This window comes from Chiloscyllium plagiosum, unplaced genomic scaffold (assembly GCF_037043375.1).
Source record: "Chiloscyllium plagiosum isolate Xiang-an unplaced genomic scaffold, Cpla_swu_hap1 HiC_scaffold_3, whole genome shotgun sequence".
NCBI lineage: Eukaryota > Metazoa > Chordata > Chondrichthyes > Orectolobiformes > Hemiscylliidae > Chiloscyllium > Chiloscyllium plagiosum.
Genome location: NW_028270141.1, coordinates 111,172,429 through 111,195,447, shown reverse-complemented (window position 1 = coordinate 111,195,447; position 23,019 = coordinate 111,172,429). Strand labels below are relative to the sequence as shown.

Sequence of the window (23,019 nt, the reverse complement as noted above, 5' to 3'; positions counted from 1 at the left end):
TAGTTCCCTGGCTTGTCTTTACCGCCCTTCTTAAACAATGGCACTACGTTTGCCAACCTCCAGTCTTCCGGCACCTCACCTGTGACTATCGGTGATACAAATATCTCAGCAAGAGGCCCAGCAAACACTTCTCTAGCTTCCCACAGAGTTCTAGGGTACACCTGATCAGGTCCTGGGGATTTATCCACTTTTAACTGTTTCAAGACATCCAGCACTTCCTCCTCTGTAATCTTGACATTTTGCAAGATGTCACCATCTATTTTCCTACAGTCTATATCTTCCATATCCTTTTCCACAGTAAATACTGATGCAAAATATTAATTTAGTATCTCCCTCATTTTCTGTGGCTCCACACAAAGGCCGCCTTGCTGATCTTTGAGGGGCCCGATTCTCTCCCTAGTTACCCTTTTGTCCTTAATATATTTGTAAAAACCCTTTGGATTCTCCTTAATTCTATTTGCCAAAGCTATCTCATGTCCCCGTTTTGCCCTCCTGATTTCCCTCTTAAGTATACTTAAGTGAAGTGGGCGGCACGGTAAGTAAGTGAAGTGGGCGGCACGGTGGCACAGTGGTTAGCACTGCTGCTTCACAGTGCCAGAGACCCGGGTTCAATTCCCGCCTCAGGTGACTGACTGTGTGGAGTTTGCACATTCTCCCCGTGTCTGCGTGGGTTTCCTCCGTGTGCTCCGGTTTCCTCCCACAGTCCAAAAATGTGCAGGTTAGGTGAATTGGCCATGCTAAATTGCCCGTAGTGTTAGGTGAAGGGGTAAATGTAGGGGAATGGGTCGGTGTGGACTTGTTGGGCCGAAGGGCCTGTTTCCACACTGTAAGTAATCTAATCTAATCTAATCTAATCTAATCTATACTCTTCTAAAGATTCATTCGATCTATCTTGTCTATACCTGATATATGCTTCCTTCTTTTTCTTAACCAAACCCTTAATTTCTTTAGTCATCCAGCCTTCCCTTTCACCCTGACAGGAATATACTTTCTCTGGATTCTTGTTATCTCATTGTAACAAGGAGTATTCCTGATTCGATTGGTCCGTGGGTGCTGAGTTTCTATAGGAAATCCGTGGTGTCATGACAGAAGCTGAGGGTTCTTTTTACAATATGTTTCAGAGCTTGAGTAGAAGAGTTGGGAGGTTATGTTGCAGCTGTACAGGACATTAATTAGGCCACTTTTGGAATATTGCATGCAATTCTGGAAGGATGTTGTGAAACCTGAAAGGGTTCAGAAAATATTTACAAGGATGTTGCCAGTGTTGGAGGATTTGAACGCTCAGGAGAGGCTGAATAGACTTGGGGCTGTTTTCCCTGGAGTGTCTTGGCTGAGGGTTGACCTTACAGAAGTTTATAAAATCATGAAAGGTATGAATAGGATAAATAGACAAGGTCTTTTCCCTGGGGTGGGGGTGGGGGGAGTCCAGAAGTAAAGGGCATAGTTTAGGGTGAGAGGGGAAAGATATAAAAGAGATCTGAGGGGCAACTTTTTCACACACAGGGTGGTGCTGTGTGGAATGAGCTGCCAGAGGAAGTGGTGAAGGCTGGTACAATGATAGCATTTAAAAGGCATCTGGATGGGCATATGAATAGGAAGGGTTTAGAGGGATATGGGCCAAGTACTGGCAAATGGGACTACATTAGGTCAGGATATCTGGTCAGCATGGACAAGTTGGACCAAAGGGTCTGTTTCCCTGCTGTACATCTCTATGACTCTATGACCTGATACGACGGAAGGTCCAGGTGTGTTGGCTTTGTGAATCTTTGGATGGTAGTAGAAGTCTCCGCTGTGGGGAGTATGGCAGATGAGAGTGTAGAGGGTACTTGAAGGGCTGGTCAGTCTGTTTAGTTCACGGATATGTTCTCTGGTTGGATCAGCAAATAGTTGTCGGTAGTGTCCTGGTTCCTCAGTTATCTGTACAGGTCTTTGCTGTAGTCTGCTCTATTCTGTATAACAATGACTCCTTCTTTGTTGGTTTGATGACAATGTTCTGATTGGTCTTGAGAGCCCAATGGCCATGCATCATGGTCGAGTGATGTTTTGCATCCCCCATGCGTGTGGCTGATGAATCTGGAGCTTGTGTGTGTCCTGACGGTTTGAACGTACATGTCGAGCTTCGGGCAGTAGCTCTGACTGAGTTCAGTGTAACTTCTCATGTTGCCATTCCAGCTCTCTGTCAACTGTTCCGGTCCAATTGCTGTCTCAGTGGACTCACTGCTGACATCTTGGGGTTTACGGAAGAATTCCCAGAGTCTCATTCTCCTGATGAATTCCTCTGTCTGTCACAAGACCAATGGGGTCCATTTTGGTGGTGGGGCAGAATATTACCAGACCTCAACTTCCCCATCTCAGTCACTTGTCTGGTCCTTCCCCCTCAGTTTACAACAGCCCGTACCACTTTAGCCGTCCGTCTTCTTTCTACCATTTTACTTTAGCCCTATAGCTGCTCATCTATCTTCCATTTCTGACTCTTTCAACCCAAACCCCCCTCACTAAAACATCTCAATCTCCTATTATTGCAATCACCAGCTTAAACTTTGCACTAAGTAGTCTTAGCATAGTCTTAACAAACTCCATGACACTGCTTTAGTTCCCTCGAAATGGAAGATCACACCATTTGCCCAGTGCAAGGAAAATGCACATCAGTGCTGAGACACAGAGCAGGTATGGAATCTGAGGAAATATTCTTGGAGGACGTGGGCAGAAGTGAAGGAACAGTGAAGCCCTTGATTCCTACCCTCCCAGAATACACCAGCATGCAATTTATCTCTTCCTGTCCTGGTGCATTTTGCCTCTGACCCAGACAAATATTTTAGCTGTTTCTAATGGGAAAGAAGCCACAGGTTCTAGCAGCAGTGGAGTGAGATATCTGGTCTACAGAGCACGGCAGAAATAATTATGAAACTTAAAAATGTCTGATCATTTGTTTCTCCTGAAGCAGTTCTCCACCAGTGCTTATCCTGACTGCTTGGTTAAGAGCCAGGCCAAATGAATGCATTGCTTCAACAGGGGTTCATTTTTGACAACTGAAGTAGATTGTTCACTTTGCTTAATTTTATATTTTTGTGGTTGCAATATATTATTTCTATAATCAATTTTGTCAAAGCCTCACTTTCTGTAGACAAGCTTAAGATATAGAGTCAAACAGCATGGAAACAGGCCCTTTGGCCCAAAATGGTCTATGCCGGCCAAAATGTCCATCCATGCCAACCCCCTTTCCCTGCACTTGACCCATATCCTTCTAAACCTTTCCTGTCCATATATTTGTCCAAATGCCTTTTAAATGTTGTTAATGTACTGCCTCAACCACTTCTGCTGACAGCTTATTCCATATACGTAACACCCTCTGTGTAAAAAAAAAAAGTTGCCCCTCAGATTCACTTTTTTTTTCCCTTTAACCTGAAATTGATGGCCGCTAGTCCTCAATTCCCCAACCCTGGGAAAAAGACTGCGTGCCTTCACCCTATCCATGCCGCTCATGACTTTATACACTTCTACAAGATCCCCCTTCACTCCTCTGCACTCTAAAGAAAAAAAGTCCTAGCTTGTCCAACCTCTCCCTATAACTCAGACCCTTGGGTCCTGGCAGCATCCTTGTAAATTTCTTCTGCACTATTTCCAGTTTAATAACATCCTTCCTATAGCAAAGTGGCCAAACTGGAACACAGTGCTCCAAGTGCAGCCTCACTAATGCCCTGTATAACTGCAACACAACTTCTCAACTTCTATACTCAATATCCTGACGAATGAAGGCCAATGTGCCAAAAAACTTCTTCACTGCCCTGTCTACCTGTGACTCCACTTTCAGAGAACTGTGCACCTGAACACCAAGGTCCCTGTGTTCCACGACACTCCTTAAGGTCCTACCATTCACCATGAAACTCCTACCTTGATTTGACTTTCCAAAACGCAAGGCCTCACACTTACCTATATTAAACTCTATTTGCCATTTCTTGGCCCACTTCCCCAGCTGATCAAGGTCCTTCTGCAATTTCTGATAACCTTTCTCACTGTCCAAGATGCCGCCTATTTTAGTTTCATCTGCAAACTTACTAATCATGCCTTATATATTCTCATCCAAATCATTGATATAGATAACATACAGCAATGGGCCCAGCACCGATTCCTAAGGCACATCACTAGACACAGGCCTCCAGTTCAACAAGCATCCTTGCATTATTATCCTTTATTTCCTACCATCAGGCCAATTGTGTATCCAATTTGCCAGTTCCCCCTGAATTCCATGCGATCTAACCTTCCAGAGAAACCTACCATGTGGAACCTTATCAAAGGTCTTACTGAAATCCATATAGTCTACATCTACCGCCCTGCCCTCATCAACCTTCCTGGTCACTTCGTCCAAGAACTCTACCAAAGTTGTGTGCCATAGTCTCCTACGCACAAAACCATGCTGACTACTCCTAATCAAACCCTGTCTTTCCAAATGCATGTACATCTTATTCCTCAGAATCCTCTCAAGTAGCTTATCCGCCCCAGATGTTAAGCTTACTGGTCTATAGTTCTCAGGCTTTTCTTTGCAGTCCTCCTTGAATAAGGGCACAATATTCTCTACCCTCCAGTCTTCCAGGACCGTGGCTAATGATGCAAATCTATCATCCAGGCCCCCCTCAATTTCTTCTGTAGCCTCTCGATGTGAAGTGATTAAAGACTTAGACATGAAAATTATAATTCCCTGTCTGGCACTTTTATAGGATTTTAAGAATATGTTTTTCAAAGAAGGTACACATGAATAGATTTTCTTTTCTCAGCATTTTCATTTTTTATTATAAGCTCATTCATTCTGTACGTAGTTCATGCAGAGAGAAGGCTTAAAATTAATTTTGGGGTGTGGCTGGGAGAGTTCTGTAGGGGAGAAATGGAGATTTTCAAAACAAGAGGATATTGCGATGTTGCAATTTCACTGTTTTGATGTTGACAACCGAGTGGAACAGGATGGACAGAGTATTCAAGCATAAAAATGCAACAAACAGTAATGAAGGAAAAACAAAAGATAAAAAGGCAAAATTGATGATTCTTTACTTAAAAGCATTTAGTATTCAGAAGAAAATAAATTATTTAACAGGTCAAATAGAAGTAAATGGATTTGACCTTAATAACCGGTTACAGAAACATGGTCACAAGGAGATTGAAACTGGGAACTAAGTGTTCGTGGATATGTGACCTTTTGATGCACAGACAGGAAAGAAAGGGTGATGAGCTTTACTAGTACAAGGTGGAATAAATACAACAGCAAGAAATGACCTTAGGTAGGATGATGTAGAATCCATATGTGTAGAGGCAACAAATAACAATGGGAAGACAGAGCTAATGGGAGTAGTCTGTAAGCCTCTAACAGCAATTATTCTGTTGGAGCTGTTCTATAGGATCCAGAGAATAAATCATGAAAGAATGAGGACTTATAAAAAAAAGGCAATATATTAGTCCTGGGTGACGTTAGATGACTTGTAGTTTGGGAAAATCAAATTGGTATAGGTAATCATAGAATCCCTACAGTGTGAAAATAGGTCATTTGGCCCAACACACCGACCCTCTGAAGAGTATCCCACCCAGACCTATTCCCCTACCCCTATTACTCTACATTTCCCCTCTCTAATGCACCTAACCTACACATCCTTGAACACTATGGACAATTTAGCATTCACCTAATCTGCACACTTTTGGACTGTGGGAGGAAACCGAAGAACCCGGAGGAAACCTACGCAGACACTGGGAGGTGGGGGGAGGGGAAATGAGGAAGCTGGTGAAGTCCATATTGATGTCATGGGTTTGAAGGGTCCCAAAGCGGAAGATGAGGCGTTCTTCAACCCGGCTTTAGATGGTAGGGGAGTGGCAATGGAGGAGGCCCAGGACTTGCATGTCCTCTGCAGTGTGGGAGAGGGAGTTGAAGTGTTCAGCCACGGGGTGGTGGGGTTGGTTGATGCAGGTGTCCCGGAGATGTTCTCTGAAGTGCTCTGCAAATAGGCGTCCTGTCTCCCCAATGTAGAGAAGACTGCATCGGGAGCAACGGATGCAGTAAATGATGTGTGGAAGTGCAGGTAAAACTTTGATAGATGTGGAAGGCTCCTTTGGGGCTTTGGATGGAGATGAGGGAGGAGGTGTTGGCGCAGGTTTTGCAATTCTTGGTGGGGTTGAAGATGTGGATCCGGAGGGGTTCTGTCCTTGTTGCGCTGGGAGGGGTGGGTTTTGAGGGGGGAGGTGCGGGAAGTGGACGATATGCGTTGGAGGGCATCATCAACCACGTGGGATGGGAAATTGCAGTCTTTAAATAAGGAGGCCATCTGGTATGCTCTGTGGTGGAACTGGTGTTCCTAGGAGCAGTGGTGGCGGAGAAATTGGGAATAAGGGATGGCGTTTTTACAGAAGGCAGGATGGGGGGGAGCTGTGGAGCTGGCTGGCAGCATCTGTGGAGAGAAATCAGTTAACGTTTCGAGTTCAGTGACCCTTTTTTTCAGAATAGGTCTGATTGGAGAAATAAGAAGGCGACTTGATATATAAATAAAGAGAGACTTCACAATGCTTTGGTGCAGAGGGATATGCATTTGGTGCAGCAGGTAATAAGGTAAATGAATTTTGGCATTTATTGCTTAAGGAATGAAATAGGGAAGTGTTGCTGCAACAGTACAAGACATCAGTGAAACTGCATCCAGAATATTTACAAAGTTTTAATCGAGAATTATTTACATATTCAATTTCTTTTGTTACTGCGCCCTCTTTGAATTTGTCTTAAATATTTAATGTTACCTCTTTTCACTCTTCCTCTCAAAATGTGGGATTTAATACTTCTTGGTCTTAAATATCTCTTGTGATGTGTTTCGTCACTTGTCTGTATGTCACATGAAGTTTGTCATCTTCATTGTTAATTTTTAAATATTGTGTTTGCAATCTGAGAAACTATGCTCTGCATATCCTATTCATATATTAAAAAGAGCAGTGGGCTGAAACACCACTCTACGTATTTTCCACTCAAGAAAATAACTGGTCATAAAAATAACTACTCCCTGCTTTCTGTCCCTCAGTTAATTTTGTACCAACTCTACCTTTAATCTCCTTAATTTTGTCATCAACTTTATAACATTATCAAACACTTTTTTGAAAGTGCATATTCATAACAGCAAGTGTATTTCCTTCAACAACTATCTCATTACTTTCTCCAGGGAAATTTGCCAGTTCAATTGTGGTCATGAGATTATATGCAGAAGATGCCACAATTTGATATCTAAGGATCTTCTTAAGGACTCATAACTGTCAATAGGGGAGCAAACTATTTACGTGTGCTTATCTTGAATCCATGCCCTCAGGCTACCAATGCATCTGGGTAATTGGAAATGGTTTCTCCTTATGTGGTCTAACAAAATCCTTCAAGGGTCTTGATTGAATTCAAGAGTCGTGAAGTGATGTTGCAGCTGTACAGGACTTTGGTTAGGCCACAGTTGGAGTACTGTGTGCAGTTCTGGTCGCCTCACTTTAGGAAAGATGTGGAAGCTTTGGAGAGGGTGCAGAGAAGATTCACCAGGATGTTGCCTGGAATGGAGAGGAAGTCGTACGAGGATAGGTTGAGAGTTCTCGGCCTTTTCTCGTTGGAACGGCGAAGGATGAGGGGTGACTTGATAGAGGTTTATAAGATGATCAGAGGAATAGATAGAGTAGACAGTCAGAAACTTTTTCCCCGGGTACAACAGAGTGTTACAAGGGGACATAAATTTAAGGTGAAGGGTGGAAGGTATAGGGGAGATGTCAGGGGTGGGTTCTTTACCCAGAGAGTGGTGGGGGCATGGAATGCGCTGCCCGTGGGAGTGGTAGAGTCGGAATCATTGGCGACCTTTAAGCGGCATTTGGATAGGTACATGGATGGGTACTTAATCTAGGTTAGAAGTTCGGCACAACATCGTGGGCCGAAGGGCCTGTTCTGTGCTGTATTGTGCTATGTTTGTGCTATGTTACAACAGTTGAATAATTTAATTTTTAATTAATTAAAATTGACTGTGAAATTTTATAGGAAGACACAAACATATATTTTTCTATGAAAACAGAAAATTACTGACCTTCAATATGTTGTGATCTGGAACATAGAGCTGAGCTTTCCAGTTTTTTAGTTAAGGGTTTTTACGCATAAGATTCATGACGTGTGCTCCACCTTGGCCCATGCTGACTATTCTCACACAATATTTCACTTTTCGTCCCAGTGATTACACAACCAGCCACATTGGTGCCCATCCTAAGGAATTATGCAGCAGGAGAGCTGGAAGTGCTCTGCCCTGCCAAACCTTTGTTATGCTGCTGGAGCCATATTTGGATTCCAGCTGCACACCACTTCAGACATTGCACACTCGGAACTGCTCTTCATTCTCTGGTCCTGCAACATTGTCCCCAAGGCTCAGACAAGGAAGTTAACTGTTTGGCTTGCCAACAGGCACTTTAAGGTGCTGCAAAAGAGGTGAGTGTTTCTTCATACTGATCGGCAAAGGAAGCCATGCCACCACACTGAGCCAAGATGGAGCTAGGCAGTGACCGAGGTCAGTGCAGTATCCCAGGTAAAAATCAATGCGCAGCAATGCATGAAGGCGTTCAGTTACCTGCAAGGGTAAGTGCTGCCATATTCACTCTGCTACCACACTCTCAGGGCCACCACTCATTTAAACCCTACCACAGCACATGCCTTCACCAGAGCTCATGGACTGCAACTCTCAATATTGCACGCATCATGCCCATATAATGACTCTAGGCGGACATGGATATTGCAGATGCTGGACATTAGAGTCAAGGTTAAAGTGGTGCGGGAAAAGCACAGCAGGTCAGGCAGCATCCAAGGAGCAGGAAAATCGACATTTCGGGCAAAAGTCCTTCATCAGGAAAGTCCACTATTCCAGGAGTCATTACAAATGTGCAAAAATTAAATCAAGCTATCTAAAGTCCCTGAATTATCTGACAAATGCACTCAAGTTAAAATAAAATTCTGTCCCGGTCTCTGTACTTAACTAGCTTTTGTAAATAAGATTGATTAATAAATGTGATGACTGAAAATAATTTTTGATAAAGGAATCACCATTTTTTCTCATTAATAGTGCCTTTAATGTCTGATTAAGGCTTTTACTTGAAGGAATCAAGTCTTTGCTAAATATTACAAGCTTAACTTTGATATATTTTCCAGAAGTGGTATCCCTGAGTGAAAGGTGATGTTTGATTTTAGGAACCAGAAGAGATCGTTTAGCCCCACAAAAATGTTCTGCCGTTTCATTAGATCATAGCTGAATTGTATCATAACATCATCTACCAGCCATGGAATTCTTAATATCCAAGCCTTACAAAAGTCTATTAATCACATGTTAAAATGTTAAATTAACCTTGCCTCAACAGTTTGTTTCTTCAAAAATATACTTCCTAATATCATGGTTTAACTATAATTTTAAGGTTATATTTCCTTGCTCTGAACTCCAGAGGAAACAGTTCTGCTTTATCAACTCAATAAGGTTCTTTAAACATCTTAAACAGTTCAACTGCATCGCCCAAAGTCTTCTGTGCTCAAGCAAATATAAGCTTAGATGACTTTTCTTGTTTGTTCTATTTCCTGTCCTTAATTGCGATGCTTGTACAAGTGAGTATAGTGCCAGGTAATGAAGAGCAAACTGTAGTTCGGACATATGTTACAGCAGGGCCGTTAGCACAGGGATGACTAAATCCCTTCTTATAGGACATTAATGCACTAGTTAAGCATTTTGGACACCCAGCTTTGATGATTTTTTTCTCTTACCAACTCTCAAATTATATGATAATGCCTCCCTTAAAGGAAGGATTTCATATGACGATATTATATACAGTTGTCTTATAATGCCATAGTTTGGTTCCCGAGCAATCTCACTTTATAAGAAAATCGTGCAATATCAACCCCAATTAAATGAATGGGGCCGGAATCATGTTATAGTTAATACAGGTAAGGAAAGTTCATGTTCTACAAATATTGATCTAAATTCAGCAATGCTGTTATAGCTAATTTGTGTTGTAGAAAAACGTGCTATAGGAGAATCACCTGTATGCAATGGCTTTAGTAATTGAAGCTCAACATGTATAAGAATTGGGATAGAGTGGTGCTGGAAAAATACAGCAGGTCAGGCAGCATCTGAGGAGCATGTATAAGAATTGAACAATTCTAAATATCTATAAAACTATTTACTTAAGCTCATAATCTAAACATGTTAATATTTGGTAGCATACAATTTGCAGCAGCTCTTAATTTGACTAAATTCTTTCAAAGGTTATCAACTTGGATTCCATAATTGTCGACTTGGAAGGTGGTGTGCTGAGAACAGAAGTTCGTCAACAAGAATATTCCTATATTCTTCACCTGGGTGTGTAGAAGGTTCTTTGCTGTTGGCCAAACAGTTCAATGGAGATAGCTTACTTTTTTCTCTTTTGTGCAAAAAAAAGTCTATTTGTTCTTAAAATCAAATTGTCAGTCTTGTGTGCTTATGTTTAAGTAAAGACTGTCCCATTAAATTATAAATAATACAAATTAGGATCTGTCACACCAGATTTAATTCTGGGATCTGACTTGTCCAGTCATGATATTAGCAGGGATAACACAATTAATACACGTTTTGGTTCAATGTGTTGCTCTGTACTCATTCAGCCAACTGGAGCCTTTGTTCACTCTAAAAGGACATCAAGTTCTTACTGTCTGTTTGTTATTTGTATAGATTCCTGATTTATTGTTATTTATATTTTGAAATGGTTTTTGATACTAACAAATACCATTTTTTTGTGTAGAACTATGTCATGAAGTCCAAGAGGCAATTTCTGGTATGTAGAATTGGCTACTTTCAGAGAATAATGAAATTATAATTCACTATTATACCTGTTCACTGATGAATTTCTTATTAATACGAGATGATATTTTTGCATTTATTTCCTTAAACTGTAATTGTATGTTTACGTCAATATCTCATTAAATATCCTATTAATCGGAATCTAGGAAAATGCATCAATAATATATAATTGCGTTTTAGAATCTCTGATTTTTCACCTGAAATGGCAGGACAATTTTCCAGGTTCATGATACTGACTTGATTTTCATTGTGCCAACATGTCCAAACTTTAAGTGTGGATATATTCTGATTGTGAAAAATTAGCCTTAGAATCATCCTTGACAAAAAGATGTATGCTTAGTACAATGACAATCTTTTCTCCAGCCTAACATTGTTTTGGCAATTTAATGTAAAACTTCTGTATTGTTCTTAATTAATTTGTACCATTTCTGGTTAATTAGAAATAAATTGCAATTTTTTTTAGTTCACTGTACCAGTAAGGTGGGAAAAATAGAACTGAATCTGAAAAAGCGTAACAGTATAATTTGGAATGATCTTGGCTATCCTCAGGAGCTTCATAACTCATACAAAAGGAAGACAGATCGAGGTACGAATATGTATGTGTCTGTCATTTGAGTTATGTGTTGAAAGATTTCTTTTTCTTCTGAAAGATTTGTTGTGATCGGAGTAAAGATATAAAATGCTAGGTTGTCAGGAAACCATTCTGTAGGACATGCTTAGGAACGTTAGCATGATATTCCAGAAAGGTGGATCCCATCTCCCACATTGAATAGAATCATACTTTCTATGTTACTGGGAGAAAGTGAGGACTGCAGATGCTGGAGATCAGAGCTTAAAAATGTGTTGCTGGAAAAGCGCAGCAGGTCAGGCAGCATCAAAGGAGCAGGAGAATCGACGTTTCGGGCATAATTCCTGAAGAAGGGCTTATGCCCGAAACGTCGATTTCTATGTTACTGTGCCATTTGCTTTGGAAATAGTGGTGCTCTGACGATCAGCTTTCAAAGCTCACTCGATTAAAAATTGATACAGAGTTACGGTCTTGCAACAGAAGGGCTCCTGCAATCCACATGCAGAGTAGGGAACTAGGATAGAAGGCAGGTCTCGTTCCAAAAAGAGTAAATGACTGCTTGGAAAGAAAACTTTGGCCTATGTCAACCTGTCACTAAGTCAACTTCACCATTTACTCAAATCCTTTTATCTGAAATTGGTAAATAAACCTGTGGTTGCTTAAACATGGAATTGCATGACGTACACAAGTTGCTCTGCATGTCTTCCACAGCATGTAGTTATCCATCAGTTTGTGACAGTTGTTATGTAGTAAAGCGTTCTGATCACATGCAGGTTTGTAGAAGCATATATAAACATTTCATTTGTATCGGTCCAATAGTATAAATTATGGGGAAAACAATCAAAATTGTAAATTTAAGTCATTTGTTAACATTTTTTAAATGTCTTTTTCTCCCTTCCAATTCCTTACCCTAGGTCTTTTTTACAGGAAATGCACCCTACTGTCAAAGACAGATGTGTCGCATGACACTAGATTATTGTGCTTTCAGCTACCTCCTGGGTGTTATTTGACAATATCGATTGGACAGCATGTCTATCTCAAAAGTAACATTCAAGGTACAACAATATAGTTATATATGCTCATTATTGCTAAGAGCACTTGACTAGCAAAACAATATTTACACGAGTTAACAGAATTAATTTGTTTTTTTTGTAATATCTAAGGGGCAATGATTAAACATGAAGGGGTGTTTGTTGAATAATTTCTTAATTATTAGGTTTCCTTTTAACAAAAAATCTACCAATGAGTGATTGTGCGACTGGGAGGATGTGGATTCTTGTGCTTTCTACTCAAGGGGAATTATCGACAGAAAAATTTTGCTGAGGGATTTTTGGTTTTAATTGAAGATTTTCCAAACAATTAGATCAATAATGCTGTTAATTCGTGAGCAGTTCACAAATGGGTACTCTTAGAATAACTGAGCTTTTGTAGGGCAATGTAGTGATGACATTCCAAGTGTAGTACATTTTTATTTTTCTCACTTTAGGCTGACTTAGGCTGGTGCATTATCTTGGCTGGTGAGTTTCCCTAACTCTCCATCTTAAATGCTTGAATCTGGGATCACAGCCGAGTCAAACTGGTATCCATGCAATTCCATCAAAAGGCACTGGTTAGTGATCAGAACTAAGAATGGGCATCATTCATTCCCTCAACCTCGAGAAACCATGGACAAATATAATCCACACTGCAGTTGTCAAAGCACAGTAAAGAATCCAGAACATTCTGTTTTGTAAGGCCTAGTGATAGAAAACTTAACCCATTTGCAAGTGGACAATACAGTTTGTTCTACTTGGTTTCAATTTCTTAGTAGGGCCGTGATTTTGTTATATTACATTTCATTCTCCTGTTTCCCCAGATGTCGAAGTAGTTAGGCCTTATACACCTGTGCTGCCAACCTTGTATGTAGATCCAAAGGATAATGGTCTTACTTGTACAAATATCTACTTAATGGTCAAAATCTATCCTGATGGATTGCTAACACCACTAATTGACAGGCTTCAAATTGGTAAGAGAATGAATTTTCATTTTAGTGTGTGATCCTATTGTTCTGCCTTTAAGTTAGATGCTGACTAATTGTGTTAGTTTTTCTTTGTAAAATCTTTGTATTTAGCATAATGAGGTTGCAACTTAGACTGCATCATAAAAGTTGTATTCTGTGAATTGATTGAGATTGATTAGTGAGCTCAGAGACAGATGGTAATGAATGTACTGAAGTGAGAACAAATACAAGTATGTAGAGATGTACTTTGATATAATAAGTTAAAGTATGTTATACAATCTGAAAGTAACTATGGGCTATAAACATTTCAATGCTTTGCATAAAGATCCTTGCTAAAATCAGTCACAAGTGTTGCGTTAAATAGAATTGACACTTGGTCCAAGAAAGTTTTTAAAATTCCTCATAGAGTTCTTCTGACAGTTCAGGATCATGAATCTTTGTGTTTACTGACTAGATACAATGTACGTGGAACTGAAATCCCAGCATCATATTCATCATAGCATGGTAAGAGCTCACAAGCCTGCTACGCCATTCCATATAATGACTTCCTCCAGCTAAATGCTGGGTACCCAGGCTATTCCCATACACCTTGATGTCATTATTATCTAGAAATCTATCAATATCTGTCTTGAACGTACTCTGACTGAGCTTTGTTGGTACTCATGTCCCCATATCCTCTTGTTATACAACTATATATACTATTAGCCTTCTTAATTGCTTGTTACACCTTCATGTTAACTTTTAATAGCTTACAAAGAAGGACATCTAGGTCCATTTGGACATCCAACACTTGCCAATCTCTCTCCATTTAAGAATAATCTGTATTTGTTCCTCCTACCAAGCTGGATAATCTCATCTAATATTCAATCTGCCAGGCTGCTGACCACTCTCTCAGCTTGTCCAAATTTCCTTGACACTTAACAAAAACAGAAATTGCTGCAAAAACTCATAAGATGTGGCAGCATCTGTGGAGAGAAAGCAGAGTTAATGTTTCGAGTCCAGTGACTCTTCTTGGGAAGTGATTGTAGCGTTGAAAAGGTTGGTATATGTGATACAACTGTCCACAAATGAGTTGTTGATCAAGTGGGATCAGTGCTGGGGTCTACTGCTTTTCGTCATTTATAGAAATGATTTGGATGTGAACATATGAGGTATGGTTAGTAAGTTTGCAGATGACACTAAAATTGGAGGTCTGGTGGAGAGCGAAGAAGGTTGCCTCGGAGTATGATGGGATCTTGATCAAATGAGTCGAAGAGTGGCAGATTGAGTTTAATTTAGATAAATATGAGGTGCTGCATTTTGGAAGGGCAAATCAGGGCCGTACTTATGCACTTAATGGTAAGGTCCTGTGGAGTGTTGCGGAAGAAAGAGACCTTGGAGTGTAGGTTCATAGTTCCTTGCAAGTGGAGTTAAAGGTGGATAGGATAGTGAAGAAGGTATTTGGTATGCTTGCCTTTATTGATCAGTACATTGCGTGCAGGAGTTGGGAGGTCATGTTGTAGCTGTACAGGCCACTTTTGATTACTGCGTTCAGTTCTGGTCTCCTTCCAATTGGAAAGGTGTTGTTAAACTTGAAAGGGTTCAGAAAAGATTTAGAAGGATGTTGTCGGGGTTGGAGGATTTAAGCTCTAGGGAGAGGCTGAATAGACTGGGACTATTTTCCTTGGAGCGTCAGAAAATGAGGGGTGACCACAGAGGTTTATAAAATCATGAGAGGCATGGACAGGGTAAATAGGAAAGATCTTTTCCCTGGGGTGGGGGAAGCTAAAACTAGCAGGCATAGGTCTAGGGTAAGAGGGGAAAGATTTAAAAGGGACATACGGGGAAAACATTTTGATTCAGAAGGTGGTGTGTGTATGGAATGAGCTGCCAGAGGAAGTGATGGAGGCTGGTACAATTACAACATTTAAAAGGCATCTGGATGGGTATATTAATGGGAAGGGTTGAGAGGGATATGGGTCAAGTGCTGGCGAATGGGACTAGATTAATTAAGGATATATGGACGAGTTGGACCCAAGGGTCTGTTTCTGTGCTGTATATCTCTGACTCTATGATTGGTCAGAAGATGGAAAATGAGGTGAAGAACTCAGCTTGAAATATAATGTGGGAAAATTATCTGCTTTGCCAAGAATAATAGAGGAGAAAGTGAGGTCTGCAGATGCTGGAGATCAAAGTTGAAACTTTATTGCTGGAACAGCACAGCAGGTCAGGCAGCATCCAGGGAACAGGAGATTCGACGTTTCGGGCACAGGCCCTTCCTCAGGAATGAGCAGAGAGTGTTCAGCAGGAGAAGACAAAAGGTAGGGAGGAGGGACTTGGAGGAGGGGAGTTGGAAATGTGATAGGTGGAAAGAGGTCAAGGTGAGGGTGATAGGTCGGAGTAGGGTGGAGGCGGAGAGGTCAAGAAGAAGACTGCAGGTCAGGAAGGCGGTGCCGGGCTGGAAGGATCCGGCTGAGACAAGGTGGGGGGAGGGGGGATGAAGAAACTGGTGAAGTCCAAGTTCATCCCCTGCGGTTGGAGGGTTCCCAGTCGGAAGATAAGACGCTCCTCCTCCGACCGTCGGGTTGTTGTGGTTTGGCGGTGGATGAGTCCAATGACCTGCATATCCTCGGTGGAGTGGGAGGGGGAGTTGAAATGCTGTGCCACAGGTTGGTTGGGTTGGTTCGTCCGGGTGGCCCAGAGGTGCTCCCTGAATCGCTCTGCAAGTAGGCGGCCTGTCTCCCCAATATAGAGGAGGCCACACCGGCTGCAGCGGATGCAGTAGATGATGTGGGTGGAGGTGCAGGTGAATCTGTGGCGGATATGGAAGAATAATAGAGGAGCTGGATATTGTTTAAACGTAAAGAACTGCAGAAACCTTAAGAAAAGAGAGATTGTGAGTCCTCATACATACATCTCAAAGGCGTAGGATAGTCAATAGGGAAGGAAAATGGAATGTTGGTGGGTATTTCAAAGGGAGTGGATTATAAAAATAAGAACGTCTTGCTAAAACTGTACAATGCACTAGTCAGAACATAGCTGAATACTGTGATTAGTTTTAGTCCCCTAATCTCGGGAAAGATATGCTATTATTGGAAGCAGTGCAGAGAAGGCTCACTAGATTGATGATGGGTATGGATGGGTTTTCTTATGAGCCGACTGCCTGTACTCATTTGGAGTTTAGATAAACGAGAGATCACCTCATTAAAACATAAAAGATTCTTAGAGGACTTCACAGGGTAGATGAAGAGATGTTGTCTTCCTTTGAGGGGTATGTAGGACCAGAGGGCGTAATCTCAGAATAAGGGTTTGCCAATTTAAAACAGAGGCAAGGAGGAATTTATTTTCACCGACGGTAATGTATCTCTGGAATTCTTTATCACAGAAAGCTGGAGAGATTGGGTTGCTATGTATGTCCAAGGCTAATAGAGATTTCTAATCAGTAAGGGAATCGAGGGTAAAAGTCAATGAAGTGTGGCGCAGGAAAAGGCACAGCAGGTCAGGCAGCATCTGAGGAGCAAGACAGAGTTGAACCCTTCATCAGGACCAGGGGAGGGGGAGTGGGACTGAGAAATAATAAAGGGTTATGCCAGAAACATCGACTCTCTTACTCCTCAGATGCTGCCTGACCTGCTGTGCCTTTTCCAGTGCCACACTTTATCTGACTCTCCAACATCTGCAGTCCTCACTATCTCCTAATCTTTGGTAATAGAGAAAGGCAGAAAAGTGAAATTGAGGATTATCAGTTCAGCCATGATCTCTTTGAATAGTGGAGCAGACTTCTTGTCTTGAATGTAAATAGCAAGAGTTTCCACTGGTTTCTGAAACTAGAAAAAGTGTTGGTCCTTTAGAGAGTCAGAATGGAACATTAACAGTAGCTAATAAAGATATAATAAATGAAATAAACAAACAATGCTCTTATAGAGAATACAAAAAACATCCCATTAATATTGCTGATAACATGCATTTGTCATAGCTTTTCATTTTGCACTTATCGAGTCAATTTACAAGAATACTAATTTAAAAAGAAAACAACAATTATGTGATATAAGAGGAGATTGCCAATTGGTTGGCATGTGGACTCTGGTAGAGGTGTAACCTTTACGTTTTCCCTCATTTTGGTACTTTTTCTGAATTGTCCTTATGAGTGCAAGAAGAAGAGTTGCCAATATGTGTCGTCCTTTGCAAAAGTCTCAAACTTTGTACTACCAAATGATGATCCTCGTAATAGTTGGAAATCAGGAGATAGAGGGATGGGAAGAATTTGTCAGTCATCATTTTGTAGGGTACAGGGAACAAACTAACTTGCGACTATCGAAAGTCGGGCCTTACAGGATATTCAGCGAGATAGGCAGGCTTTAGAAGCCTCCTGCCGCCCTATGAAGTGGGACAGGTACAGCCACAAAGGTGAGTCAGAAGATCAGGACACTTTAGAAAAATACATTCTGGGGTTTTGGAGAACATCCACGTGCCAATGGAGGCACGTTAACTTTGAGGAAGATCAATAAGGGAGGGCTTAGAGGCAGTGGTACCACTCCAAAATCATATTTTGTAAAGTCATCAACCTGTTGTCAGCACTTATAAAGAATGATTGTGTTGGGGCACGGGTGGAAGGCTGCCATTTGTTTATGAATTCCAATGCAGATCCTTGAGTAGATCAATTCTGGTGCCATCCTATCCTTGGTTCCCATCTTAGATCCACAGTTGAGATAGCAGACCTGTTGCTGGCACAAATTGAGGCCTTCCAGCAAGAAAATCCCATTTCCAGGCAGCGTGTGACAGAGGCAGGGAAACGATGCAGATTTGTTCACACCTCTCCGTTCCAGCCTCTGAAAACAAAACCTGGCTTGACAGTATCAGAGAAGCCACTCCAAGTCCCTCCAAGCCACTCACCATCCTGACTTGAAAATATATTGCCTTTCCTTCACTGGCACTAGTTCAAAATTCTGAAAATCCCTCCCCAGTGGCATTGTGGGTCAACCCACAGCACATGGACTGCAGTGGTTCAAGAAGGCAGTTCACTACCACCTTCTCAAGAGCAAAGAGGGTAATAAAAAATTCTGGCCTGTCAGCACTTCCATGTCCCACAAATGAATAACTAAGTACTTGTAATAGTTTTGTTTGGAATTTTTCATTTTTTTCAATTCCATGTAATAAAACAAACAAATTAAGTAGGTACAGCAATTATGTGATTAATTCGAAAGATTAATTGTGATTAAACTTTAACAGAGAAATTAATCATAATTAGTTCTTTAATGAGGTAGCTTTATCTTAAAAGGCAGAACATTGCTAGTTATTTCTAAATTAACAATATATTATTTTGATAATACTTTTCCTCATTAATTTGTTGCTGTATTTTATCTGAAGGAGACTGTATATCTGTGAGTAGCCCAGAAGGTAACTTCAAACAATCACAACTTGAAGGAATAACTGAGCTCATTCTATTGGCCGCTGGTACAGGCTTCACTCCAATGATCAAACTGATAAACTTTGCTTTGAAAATTCCTTCTTTCAGGTAAATTGGATCATTTTGATTTCTAGATTAAGTTAAAGTGTAATTAATTTCAGGTACTCCAGAATGCTGCCTCTGCATGTTTCATTTTGTTCAGACCAATCTACATTAATGTGATGTTATACTTGTGAGATTGAAATCCAGTGTAATGTTATATTATCATTGGAAATCTAACAGGGTGTCTTCTTTTTATTTGCTTATGGCATATGGGTGTTGCTGTTCGGCCAGCATTTATTGCCCTGTCGAGTTGTGCTGGAGAAAGTGGCATTGGGCCATCTTGAGCTGCTGCTATTCTTGGTGTATGTGATATACACAATGCTGTTTGGTGGAGAGTTCAAGGATTTTGACCCTATAACAATAGGGGAGGGAATAGAGATATAGTTTCAAGTCAGGATGATGTGCGGCCAAGAGGGCAACTTGCAGTTGGTGGTGTTCTCATGCTTCTGCTGCTCTTATTCTTTTAGATAGTAGAGTTGGGGGTTTAGAAGATGCTGACAAAGGAGCCTTGGTGATTATTGCAGAGCATCTTGTGGGCTCATAATTATAAATACAAAATTAGAAATTAGAGTGACCTTTAGCTAAATCTAAGCTTAAAAAAAATGACCTTTAGCTAAATCTAAGTTAAAGAGGAGGTGAGTTATTCACTGCAGAATTCCTAGCTCTGATCTAGTATTTAAATGACGTCCAATTCAATTACTTGTCAATGGTATCCCCCAGGATGTTGCATACGGAAGCTGAATCTAGTTCATCACCATATTCCTAAACAATGTGAAGACAACATATTCTAACCAGTAGAGAGCAGAAGGAATTTGTTGCTTTTGGATTTTTGGTTTTCACTTTCTTACATGCTTGGTTTGTACACTTGGCCACACACTCTCACTAGGCAAAATCCTCATGACCTGTCCAACCTGCCAATCTTCTTTCCCACCTATCCGCTCCACCCTCCTCTCTGACCTATCACCTTCATCCCCACCGCCATCCGCCTATTGTACTCTTGGCTACCTTCTCCCCAGCTACGCCCCTCTCCCATTTATCTCTCCATCCGGAGACTCCCTGTCTTCATTCCTGATGAAGGACTTTTGCCCGGAATGTCGATTTTCCTGCTCCTCAGATGCTGCCTGACCTGCTGTGTTTTTCCAGCACCACTCTAATCCGCACACTCTCACTCTCTATTTGACTCCTATTTCATCTGCTTGTTCCCTCTCAAATTCTCTTCTTTGCCATTTCGTGGTTTCTCTTTCTCATGTGGGGAACAAAACGGCCATCCAAGTGTGACAATTTTGGATGCCTGAAGCAAGAATACCGAATTGAACAAGTTAGTTTCTGTATAATTAAAAGCTGCTTTGGAGAAGGGAATATTGGTTTGAGGCATAAAATTAACATCATTGCAAACGAAAAAGTGAAAAAGAATTCTGCAGACCAATTCGCAGGCACAGTGTATAGCAACTAACAATGTGGCCAGAAATAAGCTGTCAAATCACTTACCAGCCTGATGGAGAATGTTTGTGAACATGAATGTGGCAGCACATTAAAGAATGCCCGGAACAGGTTGAAGGAACACAACAGTAACAGTGTTGAGTGTAAGAACATTGTAGAGTATAAAGTTGCAGAATGTATAAATTAGGAGGGGTGCAATCAAGCATTAGAAATGAACAAATGAGATATTGGAGTTTTTAATTTGTTAATGGGCCGTGGGTCTTCCTGACAAGGCCAATATTTATTGCCCATTCTGAATTACACTTGAGTTAGTGATTTGCCGCCTTAAATTGCTACAGATGTATAGGTGGTTTTAGGATTTTTGCCTTGTGATGCATAGACCCAAATCAGGATGGTGTTCTGCTACCCTTATCCTAGTCACAGGTTGGAGGCAAAGCAAGTTGCTGCAATGCATTTATACCTGGAACATAATGCTGTCGCTGTGCACTGGTGAATGCTTGAGGTGATGAAAGGTGGTCAGTCAAGTAGGCCTCATCTTCCCAGATGGGGCTAAACTTCTTGTGCCTTGTAGGTGGTAAACAGGTTTCAGGTGGTCAGGAAGCAAGTTAATCGATTCAGAATTGATATCTTTTAACCTGCAGTTCCCTGAAGTGTCAGAGGCTGAGGGGTAACCTTATAGTGGTTTATAAAATTATGAAGGATAATTGATAGGGTAAATAGACAAGGTCTTCACTGAGGTGTGTGTGGGGGGGGGGGGGGAGGGGGGAGTCCAGAGCTAGAGGACATAGGTTTAGGGTGAGAGGGGAAAGATTTAAAAGGGATCTAAGGGGCAACTTTTTGACACAGAAGGTAATGCATGTATGGAATGAGCTGCCAGAGGAAGTGGTGAAGGCTGGTACAATTACAATGTTTAAAAGGCATCTGGATGGGTATGTGAATAGGAAGGGTTTAGAGGGATATAGGCCAAGTGCTGGAAAATGAGACTAGATTAATTTAGAATATCTGGTCAGTATGGACGAGTTGGACTGAAGTGTTTGGTTCCATTCTTTGCATCTCTATGACTGATTCCAGTAAATTTCTGGTCACTGGTGGCCCCAGGATGTTGACAGTTGGGAGTTCAGACATGGTAGTCAGAGTAAATCTGATCAGCTGGATTGTGATCTCACATGAAAAGGCTAAAGTAGGTCATCAGCATTTCAGTCTGAAGATGATTGCAAAATATGCTGCCTTGTCTTTTGTACCAATGAGCTGGTCTCCACCATCATTGAGGGTGAAAAACCCCTTCTCCAGCTTTGTTGTTCAATGGCCCAATGTTATTTTAGACTGGATACAGCAGGACTTCAGAGATTTTGCCTGATCTGTTGTTTGCAGTATCATTTGGTTATTTTTGTTGCATACCATTTTTGCAGTTTTGCATCTGTGTAATCTTAACTTGTAAATTCATTCGGTTGGCACCTGCTGCTCCTGACTGAAACAGAATTGATGCCCCTAGTTTACTGGTCATGGCAGCGTGAAGACTTTTATGGGCCATTGGGTTATAGATATAGTGGAAACAATTCTGCTGCTGCTGCTGCTGCTGGCTCTCAATGTATACTGGATGCTTGGTTTTGTGCAATTAGAGGTAAAAACAATGACTGCAGATGCTGGAAACCAGATTCTGGATTAGTGGTGCTGGAAGAGCACAGCAATTCAGGCAGCATCCGAGGACAGGCAAAATCGACGTTTCGGGCCAAAGCCCTTCATTATTCCTGATGAAGAGCTTTTGCCCGAAACGTCGATTTTGCCTGTCCTCGGATGCTGCCTGAATTGCTGTGCTCTTCCAGCACCACTAATCCAGAATTTGTGCAATTAGAGCTGTTCTGCATCTTTCATTTTGCACAACGCAATGACGATATCCTCAACATGAAAGCAGGACGAACTTTAGTTTGAATCATTGAAAATAATAATTCTCATCTTAAATGATAAAGGTTACTATTTCTGTTAATGTCCTGCAGCTTTCTTCTGATTCTATTAACCCTATTGCTTGAATGATCCTGAGCTGCAAATTGTTCCTGGTTTTCTAAGAAGCAGCAGAATTTAAAAGAAGGACTCATTAAAAGAAGTACTTCTGCAAAGTACTGCAGAAATCTGACATAAAGCCATATAATGTTGGAAACATTTAGCAGGTCATGCAAAATCCTTTCAAAGGGATAGTTAACTGTTCAGATAGATGGCCGTCAATCTGAACCAACTGTATTTCAAAATTTTAATCATAGTTTGACCCATGCAAGGAATATCTTTTAAATTCAAAGCTGCAACACAATTTCACACAGCCACAGGTTTTTCTGACGTGTTCAAGTACTTTTCTCTCAGGGATTAAATTAACAAGCTGGTTTTCTATATACTTGTTGAAAGGAATGACAATCTAGCCAAAATTCACATCATTTTCAATTACCATTTTGAAAAATGAGATAACGGATGAAAGCTGGCAATCATCTCTGTAATAACTTGAAATTTAATATTATGAGTTATTTCAGAGGCTAACCTTTGTTGGTCTTTTAAATTATGTTCAAAAAATCCTCTGTGCAGTTGTCAACCTGTGTTTTCAAGTAGGAGAAAGTGAGGACTGCAGATGCTGGAGATCAGAGTTGAGAGTGTGGTACTGGAAAAGCACAGCAGGTCAGGCAGCATCTGAGGAGCA

At 41.1% G+C, this 23,019-nt stretch overlaps 1 protein-coding gene across 2 annotated transcripts in view; it reads left to right on the top strand.

Moving 5' to 3' along the window:
- The window catches only part of cyb5r4 (cytochrome b5 reductase 4), a 104,477-nt gene that overhangs the window by 54,886 nt on the left and 26,572 nt on the right, over window positions 1-23,019 (top strand). For both annotated transcript variants that reach the window (XM_043687000.2, XM_043687004.2), the window contains exons 8-13: window positions 10,274-10,367; window positions 10,786-10,818; window positions 11,308-11,430; window positions 12,327-12,467; window positions 13,268-13,417; window positions 18,758-18,905. In XM_043687000.2, coding sequence (XP_043542935.2) covers window positions 10,274-10,367; window positions 10,786-10,818; window positions 11,308-11,430; window positions 12,327-12,467; window positions 13,268-13,417; window positions 18,758-18,905 — 689 coding nt within the window. The remainder of the gene's footprint in view (window positions 1-10,273; window positions 10,368-10,785; window positions 10,819-11,307; window positions 11,431-12,326; window positions 12,468-13,267; window positions 13,418-18,757; window positions 18,906-23,019) is intronic.